The 26228-nt window shown below is 41.2% G+C and overlaps 1 protein-coding gene across 4 annotated transcripts in view; it reads right to left on the reverse strand.

Moving 5' to 3' along the window:
- Positions 1 to 11540: 11540 nt before the first annotated feature.
- DOCK4 (dedicator of cytokinesis 4) overlaps positions 11541 to 26228 on the reverse strand; it is a 471167-nt gene continuing 456479 nt past the window's right edge. For 2 of the 4 annotated variants that reach the window (XM_053609306.1, XM_053609304.1), the window contains 6 exons: positions 25714 to 25795; positions 25462 to 25571; positions 23317 to 23389; positions 21472 to 21585; positions 17695 to 17756; positions 11541 to 14181 (listed from right to left, as the gene is read on the reverse strand). In XM_053609306.1, the coding sequence (XP_053465281.1) occupies positions 13750 to 14181; positions 17695 to 17756; positions 21472 to 21585; positions 23317 to 23389; positions 25462 to 25571; positions 25714 to 25795 (873 nt within the window). In that variant the 3' untranslated portion in view covers positions 11541 to 13749. Of the gene's footprint in view, positions 14185 to 17694; positions 17757 to 21471; positions 21586 to 23316; positions 23390 to 25461; positions 25572 to 25713; positions 25796 to 26228 lie in introns of all 4 variants that reach the window. The other 2 variants (XM_053609303.1, XM_053609305.1) reach the window with 1 other exon arrangement.

Below are 26228 nucleotides of genomic sequence, written 5' to 3' on the forward strand. Positions count from 1 at the left end.
TCTACTTTACAGTGTGGGTCAGTGGACAAGCCAGAACACTTCACTTTACCTATTTGTTTTTTCTCTATAGATTCTGATTTTAAAGAAAAAGAGAAATAATAGAATGTTCTGACCAATGGGAAAAAAAGGTCACTAAGGACATAAGCAATAGAATATTTTAGTTAAAAAATTGTATTCATCTACACATAATAAAACAGGTAAAATAATAAATACATGGATTCCAATGAAGAATGCATGAAGGGCCATTACAAACATTTACATTACAGCAAATATTATGGTTATTTGCTGCCTTGCATTTTGATTTCTGATTTTCACCTCCCCTCAACATTAGCCCTTCACTTCCATGGCACTCTCAGGACTAGTGATCACTCAGAACAGCTCTAAAATGATGCATACCATTCCTCTCTAGGCCCATTGATTTCTCCTTCTACCTTTTACTTCTACCATATCCCCTCTTTGGCTTTATCCAAACCTCCAGTCACATTCTTCTAAGTATGTCAGAGCAGATCTGAACCAAGATCAAGGCAACCTTCATTTAACTTCCTGGAAGCTGGCCCTGGGCCCTTCAATGCTGTTAAACTTGCAAAATTACACCAATAGGTACTCTTGCAAAATTGTGACCTGTAATCTCAGCTAGGCCTCCACACTGTCCAGAAATTCTTGTATATATTTAGACATCATTAGTTCCAACAGATTTGGCCAAATTTCACAACTTTTCTTAGGCCTACTTTACCAGTTCACTGCCCTATTCTCTGCAAGTAATTCCCCTCCTGCTGCATTTATAAACTAGGGTCACTAAGAGTGAACTCCTACTGCAGCCCTAAAAAATGCTCATCTGTATCCAACACCAAGAGTTCCTAAGAAAGAGGCATCACTCTTCCTGCTCAACAACAATCCCTTTTCTGTCACCAGGAATCCATTCCCACTCTCAGGAATATCTTCATCTATCCCATAGGACAACTCTTTCTCTCCTATTACTCTATTCTTTGCTGATTCCAATCCAACCTTCTCATTACTCATGAGTAATCTTGCACAACAATCTTTCTGAAACATAAGCCTAAGCAGTCCTGCCCTATGCTTTAGATCCTTTAGACGCTCCTTATAATCACTAGAGAAAACAGTCCAAATTCCTTAGCATGGAAGAACATGTCCTTCATAACTTGGTCTTCCCCCACCTCTCCAACTCCATCTTTACCTTCCCAATTTTCCACCTGATGCTTCTGCTGTCACTACCCTCTGACTGTCCCCTAAATACTGTTAGCTTACAAGTCTCTGCTTGTGCAGGTATCTCTGCCTGAAATGTCTTTTCACGGTCTTGTCATTCATGATTGTTCTTCATGTCTTTGACACAGGGCTACCACCTCTTTGATGCCTTCTTATCACCTAGAATGACCCACTCTAGGATAAATGTCTGGGCATTACCATAGCATCCTTCTCATGATTCTTTTTTAGTCCTTATCATGCCTTAATCATTAATTCATATATTTAGCTATTCTTTCCTTCACACAAATTAACTCTAGAAAAATTGAAACTATACCTATGCCAAACAAAAGAAAGATACCCAACCTATATAATTCATCTACCCAGATTAATCAATAGTATTTTTTGGCACATATTCTCATATGTATTTCTAGTAGGTATATATAAATATATAATTTTTTTATTTTTGAAACAGAGTCCCACTCTGTTGCTCTGGGTAGAGTGCTGTGGCATCATAGCTCACAGCAATTTCTTTTTTTTTTCTGGTTATAGTTGTCATTGAGGTTTAGCTGGCCTGGGCCAGTTTTGAACCTGCCACCCTCGGTGCATCTGGTCAGCACTGTAACGATTGTGCTACAGGTGCTGCCCAGCTCACAGCAATTTCAAATTCCTGGGCTTGGGGCAATCCTTGCCTAAGCCTCCTAGGTAGCTGGGACTACAGGCAGCTACCACGATGCCCGGCTAGTTTTTCTATTTTTAGTAGAGACAGGGTCTCGCTCTTGCTCAGGCTGATTTTGAACTCCTGAGCTCAAGCAAGCCACCCACCTTGGCCTCCCAGATTGCTAAGATTATAGATGTGAGCCACCATGCCTGGCCAAATACATTTTTGATTGTGGGTTTATAAATATTGTTTTATGTCATACACTTTTGTAAATTTTATTTATTTATTTATTTATTTTTTGAGACAGAGTCTTACTATGTTGCCCTTGGTAGAGTGCCATGGCATCATCACAACTCACAGCAATCTCAAACTCTGGGGCTTAAAGGATTCTCTTGCCTTAGCCTCCCAAGTAGCTGGGACTACAGGCAGCTGCCACAATGCCTGGCTATTTTTTGCTGTAGTTGTTTAGCTGTCCTGGGCTGGGTTCAAACCCGCCACCCTTGATGTGGCTGGTGCCGTAACCATTATGCTATGGGCGCCAAGCCTATCTCATACACTTTTCAGTTAACAGCATTATAAATATCTTTCCTTGCCAATAAATATACACTCATAATTTTAAAAGCTGCTGAGCATTACATTGTATGTTTTATTAAAACCATTCTCTATTGTCATTTAGAATATTTCCATTTTTCATTATTATAATCAATGCTTCAGTGATTATGCACAAATATTTGTACACATTTCTGATAAGAATATTTTCCTAGAATAAATTCTTAGAAGTAGAATTTCTGCGTCAAGGAGAATTGTAAAGAGTGTTGGTAGATATTTTGTACAACAGGAGAATCACTCTGAATTTAAGTGCTGGTCTATTTTTCTTCCTTCCCATTAGTCTTGCCTCCTCCAAGTTGGAGACATGGTGTTGTCAGTTGCTATGTCCCTATGACACACTTTAAGTATCTCTGCCTCACATCAGAGTCAAACATGTCAGAGATTCATGGCTTCTGGCTGAGTGCCCTTCTCTAAGAACAGGGAAACATAAAACAGGACATCAGGATCATCAACCCCATACAGACTTAATTCTACTTTTTCAAGAAAATAAATCAATATAACAATATGATAAGCAGAGTGTTTGGACCTACGCATTGAAAGGGTATGTATCAAATGAAGTCAGTATTTATGGGTTATGTCATTCCTGTGATGATTAATCAATGTATTCATTGCCTCGAGGCCTTTTTTTTTTGCAATAGTAATACACTTACCTCCACTAGATAATATACATATCTTTATTTTTCTCAATTAAGAGAAAACTACTGAAAAATGGCAATGATTCTTTGTATAACTGTAAGTTTGTGCTCTTAGTAAGCCCTCAGTAAATGGTTTTTAATCACCCAGATGCATTGAGTCTTGATCATAAAACTACCAGAAGGGACAGGGCCTTGTTCTGCTAATATTTCAGCCTCTGATATAGAACCAGATAAGGGAATTAACTGCCTTGCTTGGTGAGCCCTGGGCAGGCTTGTAAAAATAGAGCTGATGGTGATTCTGCTCAGATGCACTCACAGGTGGCAGTGAGTGGGCAGGTGTTAGGAGTCCCACATTAGGTTAAAGGCCATTTCAACACCTTATATAACCCATGCTGTTGCCGCCTCAACCCCACCCTCCAACCGGTTGGTTCCTTTCGGCACTATGTTCCTAATATTTTGTATTTCTACCTTGAACATGTTTTCTGAATGACACACAGCTTCCCATCAATTTTAAAGAATGTCAGAATTTTCTGTAAAAGGCAATAACAGGAATATGGGAGAAAAAGAAATTAATGTCTGGAAGACATTATCCACTCACTAGCATGGCTCAAGTGCTTTCAACTTGAATTCTACAGCAATCAAGCACTCAAAGCTCAGGGTTCATGATGAACCATCAGCTCTTATCACAGCTGAGCATGATGAGACGGAGGAGGAGGATAAAACAGGTTCAAGCTTAGGGAGGTAAAACTATTGCTAAGAAGCTTGAAGCTAGGGGATAACTAATCGGTTCATTTCTGTATTATGTTCTGCTTTTTTTTCAGAGAACAGCACTGAAAGAAGCTTCTGTTAATATTCTTATTTTGTCAAGAGTTACGTTTGTGGGGCCCCGTCCTGCCCCCCACAACAGCTCCACCCAGAGAGCAGGGCGTCCACCTGCATTTCTCCTTCCCCTGCTTCACAGCCTTTGAGGTTTCCCGAAGGAGCACAACGCAAACAAGGCGGACAGTTGTCGCTTGTTAACTAATTGCGCAAGTAAAAATACTGGTAAAAACCCTCTCCCCTACGAGCTATCAGTAACATTAAGATTTGTTCAAGAACAGAACACTGCAGAAAGACTGAAAAGAAGTTCTTCTCTGCTTAGCACGATCAGGAATTTAGGACAACATATATCCACATCATGTTCTTATTTTTCTCACTTCATGAAAAAATGTGTGAAAACTTCATAATAGGGCAACACCGGCGTTTCGGAAACTCTGCTTTAGTCTACAGTGCCACGCATCCCACTGTTCCCAAGCTCGAGCCTCCCAGCGGCTCCTCCCGCTGCCCTCCCCGCGCTCTTAGCTGGGCCCGTCCCGCTCCTTCTTCCTCTGCTCCGATTTCATTGCCAAACAACACCCCTTTTTCTTACTCACCTCTACCTCCCTCCAGTCCTCCCTTTACACTGCATCCCGGAGCTCCTGATTACTCCCTGTTCTGGGGACTCAGCAACACTGAGCCAGGGAGAAGGACGCGCAGGGTCCGCCCGCCAGGTTCACGTCCACAGTTGCGCGGCCATCAGCGGAGCGTTCCCAGCTCCTTTGCCCAGGCCCACCCAATCCCCTTCAGGGGCAGCGCCTGCATCTCCTTGCCTGCCTTGGTGGTCTCTTGGCTTTGCCGTTTCCATTACAACATTTTTTTGGTATAATAAAACTGACGTACCTATTAAATATTTGGCTGAAAATGTGAAAAATTGGGATTACAAGTGTGAGCCACAACACCCAGGCACTATTCTATTTTTCTCTCGATTAGTACAATTGTTATTTTACCAATGTTTATTATTCATCTTTTGTCCACTAATATACTTTTTCTATTCCTTTTCTATACTGTGCATCTTAATAATGTCTTAATTTTTGCTCAATTTGAATGAAGTTCTTAATAAAGACATTAATCTTGTCTTGTAATAATTGCTACAAAAGAGGTTTTTATTTTTGGCTTTTATTCTGGCTTTACAGATGTTTCAAAATTTAATATAGTTACTTCTGCCTACTTTTAATAAATTAAGTTTAGCGAGTTGCATAAACAAAAGGAACAAAAAGGAAAGACAGAAAAAGAATGTTGTTCTGTTGTCCGAGACTGGTAAACATTCAGTTATATTTTCGTGTTCAGGCCCAGCCATCAGATCAGTTCCATGAATGCGGTCAAAGGTCATAGCCAGCTCCCCTCATTAGTGAGGAAAGACTGGGAAGAGATGGTATGAGATGGGTTTGATGCATGGGTGGAGAGTCCAAGCCTGAAGAGCAGAGCACCTCTTCCTCTGGATTTGGAACAAGCATTTGGGTAAGTTGTCTGTGGGTAGTCAGGAGGGTGACGTCCTGCCATCTATAGAAAGTGGGGGAAGGAAGAATGGGTGTTCCAGGACACCTTCTCCCAAATTTCATTATAAACCTCAGTCCTCTTAAAACTCACCTTGCATTTACTAATTTTTCTCTTCTTGTAGAAAATAACCTGGGACTCTTAACTGTCATTCTGGAGTAAGTCACATCAAGACTTTTGTGTGCTTTTATCTAAATGAGAAAATTCATATTATTGACGCAAAAGGAACTTGCAAACTGTTCATATCTGTAGTGTTCCTTTTTGATTTCTGAAACCATCTTCACAGGGCTAACGTGAATCACAAGCCAGGCCTTATGCGACACGCTGCTGCTGAACTTCCACCCACTGAGAATCACACAGTGTGCTGACCACCTGCTTCCCTATTGCTCCCATGGATAGGATCTCTGATGCTAAAATCATAAGACTTTGGCCCAAGCATTGTTTATTTTGATTTTTAGATCCTGAATTCCAGCAGAACAGCTGACACCAACCAGTCTGAAGACCCCCACCAGGGAAGGAACTTACTCAGATGTGGTCTCTTCATCTCCCCGTCTCATGATTTCACCCTTCACTTCGTGACCAGTCAGTAATCTCTCACCTCAGCCCACCATTCTTCCCACCATCCATCCAGATCCCTTAACAACCCTGTTCCCAAACCTCTTCAGGAGGCGGATTTGAGACTTCCTTCGGTCTCCTCTCACAGCAACCCTACAATTAAAGTCTTTCTCTGCTGCAACCCTCAGCATCTCAGTGTACTGATTTGCCCTGCATTGGAAAATGAACCTATTACAGTCACACTTCTCTAAAAATTGTTCCTATGGGCTGCTTACTGCTTCTATTTAAGAACAGGGGAGACCAAACTAATCGCAAAGGTCGTAATAGGATGAAAATTGGCTGGTCTTACTGCCAGTCACTTCTGCTCCGGGAAGAGTTTCATACAGTCCAGAAAGGCCTCTGTCTGCACTTCCTCCTACTTGTCTCCTATGGCTTTCAGTAGACACCTGGTTGTAAACCCCGCACATGCTTCTCAAAGAGCTCTAGTTCCAGATTTGCTCTGTGATATAAAGCAAGCAAAAAATAAGCAAGAGTAGTGAAACCACTGTGGTGGTAAATGAATGGTGTATAATTTTTTTCACTCTCTTACATGTATTTCTATAAAGCCATTGCAAAAAACAGGACCCCTCAAACATCCTAGAACCCAAGTCATTGTCATTCCCCAGAGATAACTGTTTTCGATTTTCAATTTCAGCTGTTTCCATTGTTTCTTAATGTCTGCCCTTCTATCACTAAACAATAAAGTCTCTTACATTGCTACTTTTGTTGTCTAAGTTTTAGGCCTTGTCTGTTGCTATCCCTTTATGGAAGATGAGAATTTAATTATTCTTCATTCACACAAATTCTTTCCTTACCCTCATCCTTCCAATATAATTACAATCTGGAGCTAGATCAACATATACATTTTGTATTTTCTGTAACTATGTAAATGTTATGTGTAGGTGAGCCAAATAGTATATTATAGTTACATTTATTTTCTTATGTAAAAACTTTTGTTTTCTCTGGAGTTATCAGCTTTTTCCCCCTATTTCTCTTGCACAGATTTCTAGGTATCTCTTTAATCCAACACTCAGTTTTTGCATGAAATCTGAGTTTCCTTTCAGTAAGTTCCAACACATCCTGCACTTCATCAGCTTCCTCATCTTGCAGACAGTTCACTCAGTGAGCAGACTGGGCCATCTGCTGCGGCTGTTGAGACCACCGTCTTTACCTCTAGGCTTTTGGCTCCTTCACTGGTTGTGAATGACAGAGGTAAACTCTAGATAAGCAAGCTGGTGCATGGACTCAGAATAGGATTTTCTAGTATTCTATACTAAAAGAGGATCTAAAGCAACGTGGTAATATCCTCTTTGGAATAATGAAGTGTTTTCAGTAGGTACCATCTTAAGTTTTAATGCCTGTTAATTTTCTTTTCAGCTCCCCCTTTTATTGCATTTACCAATGTCCTTAACATGAGATTCTGTGAAATACTTAGTTACCGTATTAACATTTTCTCTAACTTTAGACAAGGCAGCAATATTTTCTTACTACCTATAAAATTAGCAAAAAATAAAGAAACAAAATATCACATTGTGATGGTATATCAATACCATTTTGAAAAAATTGCCATGAAAATATGTTGCTGGTGGCACAAAAATTGACACTTTTGGGAATTTGCCGGTATTCTTAAAGCAGATCAGAATATGCCAGCCCCAAACATGCCTGTCACGCAAAGGGATTATTGTGAGTAACAACAGACACAGGAAAAGTTCTGAAAATAGGGTAGAAGTTACCCTGTTACAAGAGAAATCGTATAGATTTCTTTCTAAAAAAGAAATCTCCACTTGTAAGAGTAGCTAGCTCCCTTTCTGTGCTAGGAAGAAAAGGGTGATGAAATCGCAAGGGATTTTTCTCTGTAGAGAAAGCACTGACTCCGGCCCACACTCTTGCTTATTTTCCTGATCATGTCCCCACAACTAGACTTCCCCTGCTCCTTTGTTTTCAACTGAAGATGTTACGTAAGCCTGAATTCTAAGCCACCTCTTTGAGATTAACTCATTTTTCCTGGGGTATCTCCCACGTATACATGAAGTATACATGCTACTAAAACTTGTCTTTCTCTGATTAATCTGTCTTTTGTTATGGGGGGCCAACCTAAGAACTATGAAGGGTAGAGGGAAAATTATTTTTTCCTCCCCTATACAACAGAACTACAAACATCATTCTATTGCCCTGGCAATTTCAATCTGGGGATCGATTTTTTTTTTTTTTGGCAGTTTTTGGCTAGGGCTGGGTTTGAACCCACCACCTCTGGCATATGGGGCCAGTGCCCTACTTCTTTGAGCCATAGGCACCACCCTGGGGATCCATTTTTAAGAAAAGAATGTAAAACATGGAAAAACTATGCATAAGAAGGTCACAGTGGTGTTATGTGAAATAGTGAAAACTTGAAAATAATAATGTTCATTAAAATGGAAATGGCTAAATAAAATATGGAATATATTCTTTGTTTTTTACATGTATATATACATGTAATAATGCAAAAATAAAATGAGAGTTGTGTGTCCAGGTGTATTGTGGTTACAACTATGTAAAACATACATGTCAAAGATTGAAACCATCAACTCATACAGCTATGTCTGCATGAACAAGACTTTACTATTCCAATATTCATTACCCTTCATTACTGTATCTTTAATCTTCCAAGAGTCTCTTGCCCAAACAAATAATTTTATTCTTCCTAATAGGACGTTCTCAGTAGACCCATCAACTTTTCCACAAAAAACATCAGTTGCCAATTGACAATTTACGTGCTACAACTGTTTGAACCCCTTGACTCAAAGTCCTTGCTTTGCTGTTTCCATTATCCTAAACAATTACACCATAATCTTCAATCAATCCTACTCAAGGTTTGTTCATTGAAAGATTCCCCTTAAAAACTCAGGAATTTCAATAAAATCTGATCTTCCCTGACCCTTCTAACACACTACCAGAACTCTGTTGAGATGGGTCTCTCCGTGAGCAATGAATGTTGCCCTGTAGTGTTAACAGATTGTGCCGGTGGTATCTGAGGAGCTGGTGGTCAACAATGTAGAAAAACGATGTAACATACACATGTAGAAAAAGAGAAAGAGATATATAAAAAACAATAATAGTTATGTTAGGGGATCGGAATTTTGTCAATTCCTTAAATCTTTTTTATGGTATTCTTATATAATAAGGGCAGGACTTACTTCAATACCAAGAACTTATTTTGGTACAAGTCACCTTTTAACGTGTAAAGATCAGATAACGCAAAACTGTGTAACTTGTTCTTCTCTGTTGTGTTGTGTAGAACAATCAGTAACAATCCAGGGAGAAGACTACTGAGATAGCAAACTGAGCTATTCATATTGTAATTATGCTTGTAGAATGGGAATGCTTATGGGCTCAGTTGTAATGAAAATGATCCAAAAATGCTCTAAAGTCACTTAGTTAATATTGAGAAATAATCAGGAGGACATTGACAATGGCCTTTAAATGGGTTTTGATATTTAATGGGACAGAAGCTTTTGACAATAGTTTGCTTACTTAAATGTCCTAAAACTAACACAGTATAGACACATCTCACCAAATTAAAATCCAGGCTTTATTAACAGAAATCTTGTAGTCAATGGGTTTTGCAGTGAAGGAGTTCAGGGAATTTTACCCCCAAATATGACTGCTTGGTATAAAGAATATTTTGAATTAAAGGCCCTTAGAGATCAGCAGGCATTGGAAAGGACTTCTCTATCTGCATAAAACCACATGGATTCATCAAAAAGAACAATTGCCTTTTCCCTCCTTCTCTGTTATCTTAATGTATTTCAAGAAAGAAGATCAAGGATATGACCACAACTGGCCCAACCCATTTTAAATGCCTGTCTTTTAGGTTAATTTAATTTTCAAGGATTATCATTTCCAGTCACTCTATTTCTGCTATCCATTCATTCTCCCAATTATCTATTCATCCTCCCTAGTAACCATTTACTGCTCCAAAACAGAATTACCTATATTCCTCATCTCCCCCATGCCTCTAAAATGAGGGGATATAAACTTTTGAATTCTGTTGGGATATTGGGTAATCACTCTGTGATTTTGGCCCTGTGCATGGTAAATAAATCTTGTTCTCTTATTAATCTGCCTTATTGTGAGTTGATTTTTCAGGGCACAGGGAATCTCTTCATTGCCACAGTAGGGTTTATCAAATATATTTCCTATCATTTTATGAAAACCAGGGAGAAAACCTGGCGCACAGATTTTGCCACAACTGGTAAGGGTAGCATTCAACTATTTCTTATATGCCTGGCAGTTATCTGTTTTGTGTCAGGTTTTCTAATGCAATTGAATTTTGATGGCTTGACTTGTTAAACTGGCTCTGGTTAGGGCATTGAGTGGTCAGTCAAGCAGGTAAATGTTATCTTCTTCCCCCATACTGAAACTGCCCCTACAAATTTATGAAGGGGTGCAAAGCAAGAACCAGAATAAAAGCCCCCAAAACTCTGAAGGAACAGGCCTAGCTAATAATCAAAACTCTGTGAAGGAGTAGGCTTACCAAAAATAATGATCACAACCAGCCACTGGCCCCTCCTTTGCTTGATAACAGTGATGGTCCCCTTGTTTGCTTCTCTATAATTACTACCCTAGAGGGTACAGCTAGTACTTGTAAAGATTTTTAACTTTTATCATAGAGAAAATATCACCTGTTTGGAACCTAGGGGCAGTTTTTTTTTTTTTTTAGACAGAGTCTCACTATGTCACCCTTGGTAGAGTTCCATAGCGTCAGAGCTCACAGCAATTGCAAACTCTTGGGCTTAAGCGATTCTTTTGCCTCAGCCTCCCAAGTAGCTGGGACTACAGGCGCCCCACAACACCCGGCTATTTTTTGGTTGTAGTTGCCATTGTTGTTTGGCAGGCCCGGGCTGGATTTGAACCCGCCAGATCCGGTGTTTGTGGCTGGCACCCTAGCTGCTAAGCTACAGGCACTGAGCCCTAGGGGCAGTTTTTGAGATATCTTCCAGGAACTGCATTTCAGTGGATTGGCTGACCCACGCAGGCAGTGGCCCATACCAAAGACTGCTGATTATACCCCAAAACCATCCAATTAGCAGACCCTGATTGTCTAACCCTCTGCCCACCCACTGTCTTTAAAAACCCTGTCCCCCCCAATTCTGGGACAGGTGGATTTGAGAGATCTCTGCCCTTTCCCTCGTCTCCCTACTCAGTGCTGTGCAGAATAAACTCTTTTCTGCTGTGAACCCTGCTGTCTCTGGGTATTGGCTTCCTGTTGGGCAGTGGGCAGATAAACCTGATTAGGTGGCAATAATACTGTTTATTAACTTTTCAATCTTTGTTCTCTGTGGCATAAATGAGCTGCAGGGATTGTGAAATGCATCAAGAGGGGCACAGCAACAAGAGCAACAGGATCTATCAACAAAGATGTCTAAATATCTCACTCTGGTAAGACCAAGAGATTTATACGGCTTTTATTCCAGGAACAGACATGCTGATGACCAGAATAAAGACAGACATTAAGATTAATGTGGTAATTTTATTTAATATTTACCATTCAGCAGCAACCAACATGAACACCTGAGCTAACAAAATCTCTTAAAATGTTCTATGTAGTTGCTTCAGAAATACACGCACATGGTAATTCAACTGCTCACTGTCAAAAAGTTTAAAAAAAAAATGGCTTCAAGAGCAAATAACACTGATTTATACTGTGCTCGAGCACTAGTCAACAAGTCTATTAAATTACACAGGAAAAGGAAATCAAAGCTTTGTTATCTTATGCAGGTCATCTTATTTAAGTGGAAGGTTTTACTTCTTTAAAGCAACAGGAATATGGATCTTCATATGTGTGTGTATATATATGTATGTGAATGTGATTACAAACACAAAGTGTTATCATCAAAAGCAAAAGCTAGTTCAAAAAATTTCTGACTGCAAAACTTGCAAGATACAAAGCTAAAATGCATATGTTCCTTTTCTCAATTATGAACACTTTCACTAAACATAAATATTTAACATATATTAATTTTTCCGACATTCAAAATTGTAAAGTCAATATGGCAGAATTATTGTTAAAAGCACATATGTACAAATATTCTTTTTCCATACATAAAGTATTTGGCATAATTATAACAATCATACTGCATCCACAACTGTTTGCTTTAATTTTTACTTTTGTTTTTTACACATAATGGTATCTCTTATTAAAATTAACCAATTATATACAAAAATACTTGAACATTTATTATAGAAAACCTCTATAACCAGCCTCAACAGCGAATACCTGCTGAACGGTTTCATTAAGAGAATATAAAAAAGTGGTCACTGCCTTCCAGGTAAGCTATCAACAAAACAAACACGGTTAAACGAAAATGAGCTTCCCAACAAAAGAGGGAAAATATTTAACAGTATGATTTAAAATACAGTTCATATCTATTGTCAATTGAGTGTTATAAACAGTCAGTAAAAGAAAAAACAAAAGTACAAAATACATTACTACATACAAGGTGCTTTTTCACACTCCTACAACCGTGGCATCAGCATTCCTATCTAGACCTACGATGCTACGATGCTACGTTGCAATATTCAAGCTATTCAAGCTAGAGCAATCTACGGCCATCCTCCTTCACCAAAGGACAACAGGTCAGCTAAGAAAGACAAGCTCCACTAGTAAGAATGCAGAGTTGTGAGGAATTTTTTTTTTTTTTTTTTACTTTGTGCAGGATTGAAAGTTAATGCCCTTGCCTCTTATAAGTCCTTTTGCCATTTAATCATGCTAATATATTTTCACCGAGGTTTTTTCTTCATTTACGCTATTGATTTAATACTGTCCTCTATTGATTCCTGAATTCTTGCTAATGGGACACAGTAATTTGTGCCTGTTTAATACTTGAACATCTGCTCTTCTTCAATGACAAATTTAAATAGGAAACGATCAAGTAAGGAAGCACAAAATTCAAGTAAACAGTTCTCCTGGAGTCTCTTGCTTCAACTAGCTGATTGGAACTCTGAAAGCAAATTGCACCTTGAAAAGAAATACAGTAGATACCATGGTGCCAGGGGAGCAAGGGATTTAGCAACCAATTTACAAAGTGGAATTTTAAGAATGTAGACAGCTGTCAAACAGCAAAAGCAACCTTATATTTGTTTCAAGAATAAAACAACTTCCAGTTCCAATCCTTTGCAGCCCCTTAAGTATATATATTGTCTAACTAGCCTGCTTTAACCTTTAATTCTGATGACCCGCCCTGATTATTCTACCCAGCAGAAGAGCCAGAACCCCCTCTGTGTTTACAGAGGTCTTCTAAGTAAGGACCATCCTGTTAGCATGAGCATTGACTTAATACACTTTCTCCCAGTATCAAGTATTCAGTAAAAAGTATACAACATTATCACGCATTGCATTGTTTGACAACATCGTCTTGGTTTTAAGATTAAACTATGTAAAAAAAGTGAACATAAAAAGATACAAAAGGAGTCTTTATCACTACTTACCACTTTCAAGTGAGAAATGCTTTAATGAAATTCAGCCATACTTCATTTAACATCTGGCGTTTTAGATCAGTAACTTTTTAATATTGTGCAACATTATATTAATAAGCAAGTTTTAATTTCATTCATTGAAAGAAAGATCTGAGTAAGTTATTAAAGTGCCTACACTAAATGTCTTCTCATCCTAGTTTGTAAACGGGCAAAGAATCCGTCGCAGGTACATAGAAAAGTGACTTATAACTGAGAGACCTTCCTGGGCAGGGGCCGCGGCCGCGGGCCAGGCTCCGTCCTGCGCGTCCCGTTCTCCAGGTGGCCCGATCGCGCCGCCAGGGGCTTGGGGGGCAAGGCGGGCGGCTCGGCAGCCACGGGGATGGAGAGGCTGTGAGGTAGCGGGACCGGGCGCCGCAGAGTCCGCTCATAGACGCTGTACGGCGGCGGGGTCTTGCTCTCCTTGCGCACCGGCTCCTCCGGCCCGCAGCCCGGCACTGACCCCGGCGCCGCTGACTGTTCGTTCACCTGATTTTCAAAGCCTGAGGTTTCCGACGTACTACACCGGCTGAGAGAAGAAATCCCGCTGCTGTAGCTGCCCGACAGGACGGGGGAGTTGGAGATGAGTCCGGGGGAGTGGTACTCCACTGGAGAGGGGGTGAAGGACTGCAGGGAGCCCTGCTGCAGGGACAAAAGGGGAGCGGAGTCAGGAGCAGGGTGAGGCCGGCTGACCCCTATCCCCCACCTGGGAGGCGGCTGTATTTGGAAACAGCACCTTTAACGAGCTGATCAAGTTAAAATGAGGCCATCAGAGCGGCCCCCACCCAATCTGGCTACGTGTCCTCATAGGAAGAGGAATTTGGACGCATACGGGACACCAGGAATGCCCACACACAGACAGAAAGGCCAGGCCAGAAACCAAGCACCCCTCCCCCCACGCCACCTTGATCTTGGACTTTTAGTTTCCAGAATTAGGAGAAAAAAATTCTTGTTGCTAAAACCACCCAGTCTATAGTGTTTTGTGAGGGCAGCCCGAGCCTGAATAATACAAAACCTAGAGTCAAATTTGAGTGTTGTTTGTAGCACTAAAACACACAACAGAGAGGCGGCGCCTGTGGCTCAAAGGAGTAGGGCACTGGCCCCATTTGCCGGAGGTAGCGGGTTCAAACCCAATCCTGGCCAAAAACTGCAAAAAAACCAAAACCAAACAAAACCACACACATAGATACGTATCTATCTGCCAGGCCCACCAGAAATTGCATTCAGCTCACTGCCCCCTTTTACTCCCTATCATTTTCAGATAGAAAGAGGATAAAAGTGATCAATAAGAGACTTCCGAGGCATACAATTAATTAGCCCTACAGTTTCAAAGAGAGGAAACTGGTGAGAAAAGCTGAGGGGCACATTTCACTTTTCCAGCTCAGCAAGGCATTGGCTCAGAACTGCAGGAGAGGATGGGGCAGCTGTGGACATTTGGACGGGACAGCCACCCCACCCCAACTCCCAACCCCTGAGCTGAAGCAGCAAGCTGGCAGTCCTTGGGCTCTGGTCTGAGATGTGAGCTGTTTTACCTGTAGTGAAAACCTGGTTTAGTTCCTAATGTGTAAAGCACAGGAAAATTTCACATAGAACTCCAGATTTCTGGCATTTATAAAGAACTAGAAGTTCCGGCAACAATGGCACACATTCTCTTAAAGGAGATTATTTACTTATTTATTTAGACAGAGTGTCACTCTGTTTGCCCAGGCTGGAGTGCAGTGCGGTAGCATCAGCCTAGCTCACAGCAACCTCAAATTCCTGGGTTCAAGTGATCCAGCTGCCTGAGCCTCTGGAGTAGGTGGGACTACAGGTGCCTGCCACAATGCCTGGCTGTTTTTTCTATTTTTAGTAGAGACAGGGTCTGGCTCTTGCTCAGGCTGTTCTCAAACTCCTCAGCTCAAGTGATTCTCTTGCATTGGCCTTCCAGAGGGATAGGATTACAGGCGTGAGGCACTGTGTCCAGACTGTAGATAATCATCTGAATCTGAGCAGGGGCCATCTCCTTAGATGGGGCATACATTCTTAAGCTGACCACAGTTCCCACTATCCCACATGTTTTCCACCCAACCTCCTTCACTCATTTATGTCAACTCTCTGGATTCATCTGACATTTGAATTTGTTGCTTTCCCAACTGGTATCCCAAAGAAAATCAGTCCTAAAAGAGATGGTCTGTGAAAAAAGGTTTCCACTGGGAAATGCCACATACTATATACCATTTTAGCATTTTAGAGTCTTACAATAAAGAAACCTAAAGAACTTTGTTTGTCCTTGTGTTTTCTAAACTTATTTGACTATAGACCATTTTTTCGTTTATCACATGATGCCTTAGAAAACTGATGTTCATTTCAGAAATGCTGGCCTAGGATAACTTTGCTGTGGTCTCTCTTTTTAAATGAAATAATGCTGGGAGACACAAATGCTTTCATTTAATAGAAGTCTAAAATTAAGCAAGGCCAATTAAGAGATCCCAATTCACTGCTGTCTTTGTCAAAAATTAGACTCAAAGTTCAAAATACTGCAGGTCAGCTCAGCCTTTTCTGTAGGGTTAAACTATCATTTAATTGCTAAAAAAAAAAAAAAACTCACTAAACTCTATCAGTTAAGGCAAAGCTAGTAACTTGGTAGCAGTGTGCCCCCTAACGTCCCCAGGAGTTGTCACACAAATGTTTGGTGTATTTTCTCTTCCTTGAACCCTGTTTGTAAAAGACATGGCTTCAGACTGCATATGGCCAGTTAAAATACATGCAGGTCTGCACAGAGATAGTATATCAGCTTGCTAACTAGGACTATTTGATAGCTACTCAAACATTTTCAGCCCTTGGGTTCTTTGTATGGTTTCAGAATTAATCTCTAACACTTCTTATTGTCTTATTATCACTCTGTAAAATCAAGATGAAAAATGCAGATGACAATTGCATAGCAACATGTGGAAACTCTTTGTATGTGTAGACGCAAAGGTGTGGGAAAGCCCCATTGTTTTCCTGCTCATCACTTCGAGATGACAGGCTATGGCTTCTGGAGTGAATGCTGTCACATGTACGTTCTGGTAACAGCTGCATTGCAGATGACAATAAAACCAGCAAATTATTTGCACTTACCAGCACATTTCTACATCAGGGATTTAGGCAATTCAAATAAGGTGTATTTCTTTGAGATTTTCTCCATTATTCTTAGTTTTATTTGCCAGTTTCTCAAATGCTATCAGCAATTACCATTAGTACCACAGATGCAATGGATCACAACCTGCCCCCGTGTGTTTGCAGAGGTTAATTTGTCTTTTTCACATTAGCTAGAATTCATCAACCAAAAGGACACAGTGCGTGTAAATCCTGAGTCACTCAGGTACAAAATCATTCTTTCAACATTCACTTCAACCTCCTATTTGCCTCTGGTGCAGCAACTCTGAACACCAACCACTCATATGTACTGACAATCCTTGCAGCCAGTCTGATTCAATTTGGATAGAGACTAAATATTATTCTTTATCTTCATAAGGGATTTTATGTGGTTAGAGGTATTAAATAGACTATGTCTACATACCAATTTGGACCTGTAAAGCTTTCTATTTTGTTCCCCGGAATTTTAAAATCCATTTTACTGCCTTGTTTTTCATAATCCAGTATGCATTTCTAATGTAAATGAGATCCTGGGTATAAAATATTAAAAGGTAAAAAGTTGGGTTTAGCTTTGTAAAAATGGGCGAGGCTGATGAGACAGGCTAAAAGACATAGGGAACATTTAGTAGATCATGATCATTGATATTTTTCAATATGACAGAGAGAGATATTGATTGAGATTGACATGCCTGAACTAAAAGACTAGGCTGAAAAGTCCTAAGAGGTATGTTAGGACCACATATCCTCCCTAATTCAGCACATGCACTGACTCTAGTTTGGAAGTTCTCATTGCTTCCACTTGGAGATGAGGTTGATCCCTGGAAACAAATGCCGCATTTATGGAGGAGCTTCCCCAAAAGTCCAGTGTTGTTTTCCTACTCATATTCCCCCATCCTTCCTTTATATGTTCTTTGTTTTGTCTTTACAAATGAAAATGCCTCTTGATGTATTTGGGATGGGTCTTAGGGCAAAAAAAAAAAAAAAAAAAAGGAACCTGGGCCAGTCTCTGGCCTCAGTTTAAGTAAGGGGCTGTACCTTTAATGGAGATCGCCCAGCAGGTGAGGGGGAGACTGATGTTGTGTGTCTTGCTGGAGAAGCTGTAAATGGAGAGAGAAATAACATTTCAATTACAAAAAACCAGACGGCTGACTATGTGCAGATGCCCTCTGTGTTACAAACCCAGATGATCCACTGCACAAGGCCTCCTAAGCAGGGGGTGAGAGAAGGTTGGGTGGGAATAGTGGAGAAACTAAATGATGCTCGTCCCAAACTGGTTCCTCATAAAGGATGGCATTACCAGGATATTGGTAATTAGTGGAAAGTTACCAGGCTACACATGACGATTTGACCAAAATGACAGGGGTCTAAACTGGTCCATTATCTTTTCCATTTCCCTAAAGTCCAAATGCTTCTCCACTGCTTACTCTATTTCATAAGGTGCTTTTAGGTGTGTGGTTTTGGGGAGCAGTCTTTGGGGAGCAACTGTTGACCTTGGCCTGGGCAGTAGTAGAAAGACCAAGGCCACTGGGCAGCTTAGAATAGGTCCATGAGAATATATTTGATCGGCCCCCTCTTCCACACTCTTGGTACTCCCCAAACAGATAGAAAACCCGTGGCCATGGCCATATGAGAGGTGTGCAGTTTCCATGTCTCCCCCAATGCCTCTGCTCAGGGCTTCCCTTTCTCCCCGGGTGGGAATACTCTATGGATTTCAGCATCATGGCAAAAAAGGGTGATCTCTCTGTTTCTGTCACTAGATTTCCAAGTCCTACAGCAAGGATGCAGCATGTGTAACATCACTGCCCCCCTGGGTGCCTTTGTGGGTCAGAGTTGCACAGTGGAAGACGGCCGTGACACAGTCCACAGGGAGAGGGTAAAGGCACAGTTCCCAATGCCACAGAGGCAGGTGTCAGTGACGTCAGGCTGTGTCGCTCTGTGATTAGCTGCCACACTCCCAGCTGTCAGAGGGAGGTTTGTGATTCATAAGAAAATTATGGAAAGGCTGAAAGGAAGACAGACAGACAGTTACAGAGCTCCACAACAGTGACCACAGATGGTGATGTGAGGACAGACCATGAGAGCAATCAGTGCAGAAGGGACAGCTGCGCTGCCAGGTAACATGGGGAAGGTAAGGTCACCTGTGTGTTCTGGGTCCTAAGGGATCAGGGAGAATGGTTCACTTTCACACTGCGGGGTATGCAGCCTCCCTCCTGCATTCTGGGGCTGTCAGCACATGTCACATTCTAACCCCAGCATTAGTTCTCCTATTTTGTCACTCGTGGTTGCTGATTATGAAAGAGATTAGGAACTGTATTTCTGCCATAACTGTGGCAGAAGTTAGAGTTTACTACTCCTTGGACGTTCTTCCTCTTGACTTAGGCATCCCTGACACTGACCACCACAGCAGCCTAGAACACAAAGCACATTTGCAGAGAGATTTCTCTGGAAAGGAGTTTTCCCAAAGACCTAAAATAGTTTCATCAGTACCCTTGTCTTAAGGCTTGAACTGACGTAGAACCTAACTACCACCAATATTATTGTTCCTTAAAGATGCTTTTAAGTTCTGAACTTAAGGACACACCAGGTTTAAACTGGAGACTGCTTGAATATATGGGCATCGTGACTGAAATTTAAACAATCTGGCTAATGTGTCTTGTCCTCTAAAGTTACACTGATATATGGGTGTTCCAAAGTCTCCAAACATAGGAAAAACTGCATAACAACAGATAATCTTGGAGCGTGTTTGCCATGAGTGGGAGAGAAGACTTCATATGCGTATAGAAAGAGGTGGCCGACGTGTAGAATTTTGTAAGTATTTTGTAAAATTTTGTAATGAATACTTTGTAAATAAAGGTAGATTTAGTTACAATTTCCCATTTTCCCCTGTGTATGGTGACTTGGGATGCCCTGTATTAACTCTAATACAATCTAATGCAGATGATCAATGAACTTAAAGTTTCTTCTTATTCTGTTTAAAGATCTCGCATGCCTTTCAAAAATTTTTGGTAGCTGGACATAGTGGCTCATGCCTGTAATCCCAGCACTCTTGGAGGCTGAAGTGGGTGGAATGCTTGAGCTCAGGAGTTCAAGACCAGCCTGAGCCAGAGTGAGACCATGTCTCTAAAAATAGCTGGGTGCTGTGGTGGGCACCTGTTGTCTCAGTTACTTGGGAGGCTGAGGGAAGAGAATTGTTTGAACCCAAGAGTTTGAGATTGCTGTGAGCTATGACGCCACAGCACTCTACCAAGGGTGACAAAGTGAGACTCCCAAAAAAGAAAAAATAATTATTGGTGACTTGACTTTTAGCTCTGACAAGTATAGAACAAATTAAGTAGCATTTAACTTATTTACAAAAGAGGCAGAGAAGGGTGAGATGCTAGAATACAGCAAATAAAGCATGAATGATCAATCTGGAAAAATCTATGAAAGAAACATCATCATATTTTCTCTTTCTCTCTCTGCTTTAAGAGACAAGGTCTCATGCTGTTGCCCAGGCTAGAGTAAAGTGTTGTAGTTGTAGCTCACTTCAGCTTTGAACTCCTGGGCTCAAGCCATCCTCCTGCTTCAGCCTCCCAAGTACCTAGGTCTACAGGAGCATGCCACCATGCCCAAAGAAATTTTCATTTTTAGATAATCTTTTTTGTTGTTGTTGTTGCAGTTTGGCTGGGGCTGGGTTTGAATCCATCACTTTCGGTATAAGGGGTTGGCACCCCACTCACTGAGCCACAGGCGCCACCCCAGAAATTTTCTTTCTTTCTTTTTTTTTTTTTTTAAGGAGAAGAGGTCTTGCTTTGTTGCCCAGGCTGGTCTCAAACTCCTGGTCTCAAACTCCTGATCCTCCCGTTTTAGCTTCCCAAACCGCTAGTATTATAGGCACGAGCCACTGTGCCCTGCTTATTTCCTCTTGTTTTTAGGCTAGTCATATTTGTAAAGCTTCAAACCTACTCTAGACATAGGTAAGTGCTTAAAGATTCCCCTCATCACCAGAATAAGCATGAAGTAAAAAAGGACAAGCCTCCCTTAAAAACTTGGTATAGGTCACTAAGCAAATAGCTTGTTCAGGAGGAAAGGGGGACTGTTATTGCTATAAATTCATAAAAGAAACTTCTTAAGATCCATTTTTAGTGGTTCTTAGAATCTAGTGAGCAGAAGGATCACCTGAAGTGTTTGATAAAAATACAGATTCTAGGGCCTATTCCAGAGATACTGAAATTGTGCTTCAATTGGTCTGTGTTTAGGCCTGAGAATTTCCATCTTATACCACTACCTTGGGGGAAACAGTACCCTGCATCAACTGTTGGAGAAACACTGCCCTTGAATACAGACTTCTCAAAGCAACAGATAATTATGGATACAAGTTAGTTATTTCCCATAAGCCTATTATAGTTGCTCTCAGTCAATTCCTATTTCGGGGTAACCTGAAACCTTGGTGTCAGTCTTTGTCATGAGTAAGAGTGAAGAAAGTGGCAGAGTTAGCAGAGGTTAGCAAGAACGAGGTGGTTTGAAGTGAGGAACAGAGAAAAGACTTGTGGCCTAGCAAGATTAGGGTACCTCCCCAAATTCTGAGAATGGTACCTTGGAGGAAAGCACCCCACAACATCTGTCAGAGAGGCTTATTAGAAATGGACCATTGTTTCACCCCCTGTAACAAGTTCAGGAAAGAGCAAGGACATAGGAAAGGAATTAGGAGCAACTAAGGTTTTCACGTCAGAAACCAAATGCCTACCTTTCTCTGAGGAATTCAGAACAAGTTGGAGTAGTAGGTAACAGTTATTTTATAAAAGTGATTATTCAAATGCTTCAAATACCCACCAGTCTGTGTGGGTCTTGGAGGGACAGGGGGAGAGATAAGTTTCCCACTATCCGACATGTTCTTGGCTTCCTTCCCACTGTCCAGGCTCCAGCTGCTAGGAGTGGGATTCACAGCTGGAAGGGAATAACACAGCTAAACACACACAGTCCAGCTTTGCCCTTCAAATGCTTGAGATCTTAGAAGAAAGTCAGAATTATCCAGAATGAAAAAAATCAGCTGGACTGAAACAAAACAAAACAAAACACCAAAACAAGAAACTTATTGAATACTAAACCTTTGTTGAACTGGCTATCTACCAGTTATAGTTGACATTTAATTGGGTGAAACCATATCTCATTATTACTCTCAAGTTGTCAAACAGAACTACAAATCTCTATACTGACGTGTAGAAACTTGTTAAGAATTACAAGTGTGTTTAGATTCTTCTGGATAACAAATGGGAGACATGGTTATAAGACTATTTTAAGACTTGGTTTTTATTGGAAATTTCTGGACAAGTGGCACATAAAAAGGGAGAAGGCAATGATATAGCAATATTTCAATTATTTGGAAGAATTCTTGGGAAAGAACAGTCATGTCATATGGTCTCATTGACCATATGAGGAAAGACCTCCTTTCTGAAATCAATGGATTATACTGAAGCATGTCCTAAAAAAAATAAGTTAGAATACCAAAAGTATCATTCTTATTTTTCAATCTGTCTGCTATATGCTTCAGTAAGATGCAGTAATATGGAGCAACCCTGTTAGGAACAAGGGCAGGACACAGAGTTTACAAACATTCGCTGTGCAATTAGGTTTGCAAGTCCTACAGGCCTAGTGGCTCGCTCCCTGTGCTGACACTGCCATCTGCTGGACATGTCGAGGATTCCAACAATTTACCACTCTACCACTTTCGTTTAATTCTAATGGGATAGATTCACCACTCTTAAAATTCGGGATGAGAAAAACATGGCCATGCTAATTTCTGACAAAGGTCAACATTTGACGTGTAACACTAAAGCTAAATGTGTGTTTTTAAATACTTTTGGATAAGCCCTCACAAATTTCCATCTCTCAAGGAAGGTTTTAATGTTAATGTGTCAGTGTATCCAAAGGATAATATAACCTAGTTTGTAACGAGGACAATTAATGTACACTTTCCTAGGACAGTTCATTAGTGACTCTTGATTTGTTGGCCTGGGGAATTGCTCCTATTTTTGAGGCTTAACCCTGAGAGCGGTGATTGGGTGACTTTGCTGCAAGCCCCCACTCCTGTAGTGGAGGAAGTCACATTAAATCTGCTCTTCCCCATTTGCTGTGTTGCACAGACTGATACTAATTGGCTATTTACTGCTGTGCATGGGTCTGGTTCTCTTTTTGTGTGTGACCTTGAGGCAGGGCACACTCCATTATGCACTGGATTGCAATTCTTAAATGGTATTTAGTTGTAGAAGAGCTGTATCTGAGTCACCACATACAACAGATGAGCTGGCCGGATAAGCTTTGTGAGGGACACAAAGGATGGGACCACAGCATCAATCTGGGAAAATGCTATTTTCATCAGGCTGAACAAGAAGCCTAATTGGCAACTTTGTTGCAGGAAGAGCAGACGTTGCCTCCCTGACTCACTGAGTGACAACAAAGAGCCATTAAAGGAGGAGTTCCTCACTTGCTCAGATTCGGCTGTTAAGTCTTACAAGAAAACAATTTTTGAAGAATGGATCATAAATAATCCCCTGGTCCTGATCATTCCTAATCTGGAACACTGCCTTCCACACAGACACATGGAAGACTGGAGAAAATGAGGACGTAACGAACCCTCACAGGTGCCAGGCTTGACAGAGGGGCTGGCTCTATACCCACCTTTCTCAGGTGTGGAGAGATTCGGATCACTGCGTGGCAAGGCCCCATCTCCAATGTGATTAAACAGCATCCTCTGGAAAGGTACAAGAGTCAATTTTATGATGCAACATACTGACATATTAAACCCTGTAAATGAGATGATTATCTCCTTAGTGAAACTTTTTTTTTTTTTTTTGTAGAGACAGAGTCTCACTTTATGGCCCTCGGTAGAGTGCCGTGGCTTCACACAGCTCACAGCAACCTCCAACTCCTGGGCTTAAGCGATTCTCTTGCCTTAGCCTCCCGAGTAGCTGGCACTACAGGCGCCCGCCACAACGCCTGGCTATTTTTTGGTTGAGTTTGGCCGGGGTCAGGTTTGAACCCGTGACCCTCGGTATATGGGGCCGGCGCCTTACCGACTGAGCCACAGGCGCCGCCCAGTGAAACTTTTTATATGGTATGATAGGGCTAGGAACAAAAAATTCAATTATACTTAAGGAAAAAGAGGGAGAAGAGCCTTAGATTTTGAGAAAGAAAATGCAGTATTTGAAAAGTTTGTTTTAGATTTTAATCACTGGTAAATATTCATAACAAAATACAGGATAAAAAATAAATACTAAATAGCAGGTGAGCTATGGTGTCAAGTAAGAATTAAGGGAAGAGAAAGAGAGAGGTCAAAACACCATGAGTGAATGGATTTTAACCCCTGCACATTTAAATCCTATATTATGAAATGTTCCCAACTCAGTGAAATGATCTTTGTGATTAATTACGATGGATCTGATCACTATACATTTTATGTGTCAAAATGTCACTGTATGCCCCATAAATATGTATGATCATTATGTGTTGATTTTAAAAAATAAAATAATTTAAAAAATCCTACATAAGGTAAAAAACATATGAAATGGTCTGTATTCTATAATTTTTAACCTACAAAAATGCCAGTTTTACATGGTCCTACCAAGGTATTGGAAGAAAAAGTACCAAGTTCTTAAAAATAGATGTGCTCTATAGCAGTGTATATTATTGAAATTTTGGCAAAACACGTGCTGCTTCTGATTTTACCAAAAGCAGAAAACTCAGGAGGCTAATCAGGGAAGCCTTTCAGAGTTTACCCTGCTGGCAGCATGTTCTCCTGGAACACATGGAACAAACTGGGAAATTTCCTTGTAACATCAATGACAAAGGGAACTAGTTAGCTGGTCCAGCCAAAAGAACACTGAGTTTCTATGAGACATCAGTATTGTGCAGAGGAGATATCCTGGGACTCTTGGAAAGATCACATTATCAGGAAAGTAAATCATTCAAGCCAAATCCCACTTGCTCTCATTCACTGCCAGGTGCAGCTAGAGACTTCTGCCAGGATGGTGAAGAAAACCAGAGAAATCAGTTGAAATAGAAATAATCATTTTTCTCTACTCCTAAACTTTTCCCAAGTAATCTTTCACACTCAGGGCTACACACCAATCTTCACTTTTGAAATTATCCTTCAAAGCCCTTGAAATACCCAAGGGCCAACGCCAAGGCCCCACTTTCACTCATACCGAGAGGCATCACTTCAAGTTCAGGTGGAGGGCGAGGGCCATGTTTCCTTACTCTTGTGAGGAGGTGACAGGGAAAGCCTCAGGACTCTGCTACTCTTCCTTTAATGAATTCAAGAAGAATGGCAAAGGCAAACAGGAATGGGTCACGCACGAGTGAGTACGTCAGGAAGGAATCGAATGCAGCTCTCTTACGTGGGTGTGGGCAAAAGGAAAGAGCACAGGCAGCAGTGTGCTTCTCCCCAAGGGTCTTCTGCTAATGTAAGAAGTTCCCCGGATTTCTGCTACATACCCATGAGCATACGTGTGCACACACACACCCCTATGGACATTTCCTCCAGCCAACTATCCCTTCTAATGTTTAAGCAGCAGCAATGAAATATGGAGTCGGTTCAAGGAGGGTAAAATTTCTCATTTCCCTTTCAGCTTTTCTGCTCAGGCAACAGCCCATGTGTCCCTGTCAGCATCTGGCTCCTACAGAAATCCTAACAATCGGCAGAGAACAGAGGCATACTCTCCACCTGGTTGGACTTGTCGGACACTGCTGTAGTGATTCCGCAGAGATAGCAGGCCAGTGCAGACTGTGCCTTGTCATCTGCTTTCTCCAGCCCACAATAAGTACCTGGGAAGGCTCCACGGGGGTCGGATAGATGGCACTGCATGGTCTCTCTCTTGGGGACAGGCAAGCATTTTCTCTGGAATGTTTGTGTTTGTCAGACAACAAAGGAGAGGCTGGGAAGAGAAGGAGAGGAAGACCCATCAGTGTGATGGAAGCACTGAACCTGTCTGGGGGAGAGAGCCTGAGTGTGTGGCCGCAGGACACTAAAGCCACAGTTCCTGGTACCCACAGTCTCCCCTGCACTCTGGCACTGACCTCTGGCACTCGATGGAGCAGAACTTGTCACATTAGGTGAAGCGGAGTGAGTAGAACTCAAGCTTGAGGTAGATGGGCTTGGCTGGAAATACACAGGGAGCTGTTATCATACCAGGGTCAGAGGCTTCGCACAACGACATATTCAAAAGAAAATCAACTTTTTTTTAAATCACATTAGCAAAAAAAAAAAAACAAGAAAGAAAAAGAACAAAAGGTCATTTAGAAACAGAAAAGCCTTACTAAGACAGATAAAGAGGCCTGTCTGAATTAATCTAGACGCTGAGATTTTGATTACTGCCAAAGGAAGGCATTCCCATTAGTTCAAGCTACATACTGTGACCTCACCCCAGTCAGCAGTGCATTTTCCCTGCATAAAGGCTAAGCGGAATGATTTCCAGCCTAGGGCGCATAAATAGGTGAGTGCTTCGCAACAGCATAAAATGTGCTCTCTCATTATCTCCAAAAATGTGTTCAAGGCATGAATTTGGAAATAAGTGTTGTGCCCCCTTTCCAAA

Source organism: Nycticebus coucang, chromosome 11, assembly GCF_027406575.1.
Source record: "Nycticebus coucang isolate mNycCou1 chromosome 11, mNycCou1.pri, whole genome shotgun sequence".
Lineage (NCBI taxonomy): Eukaryota > Metazoa > Chordata > Mammalia > Primates > Lorisidae > Nycticebus > Nycticebus coucang.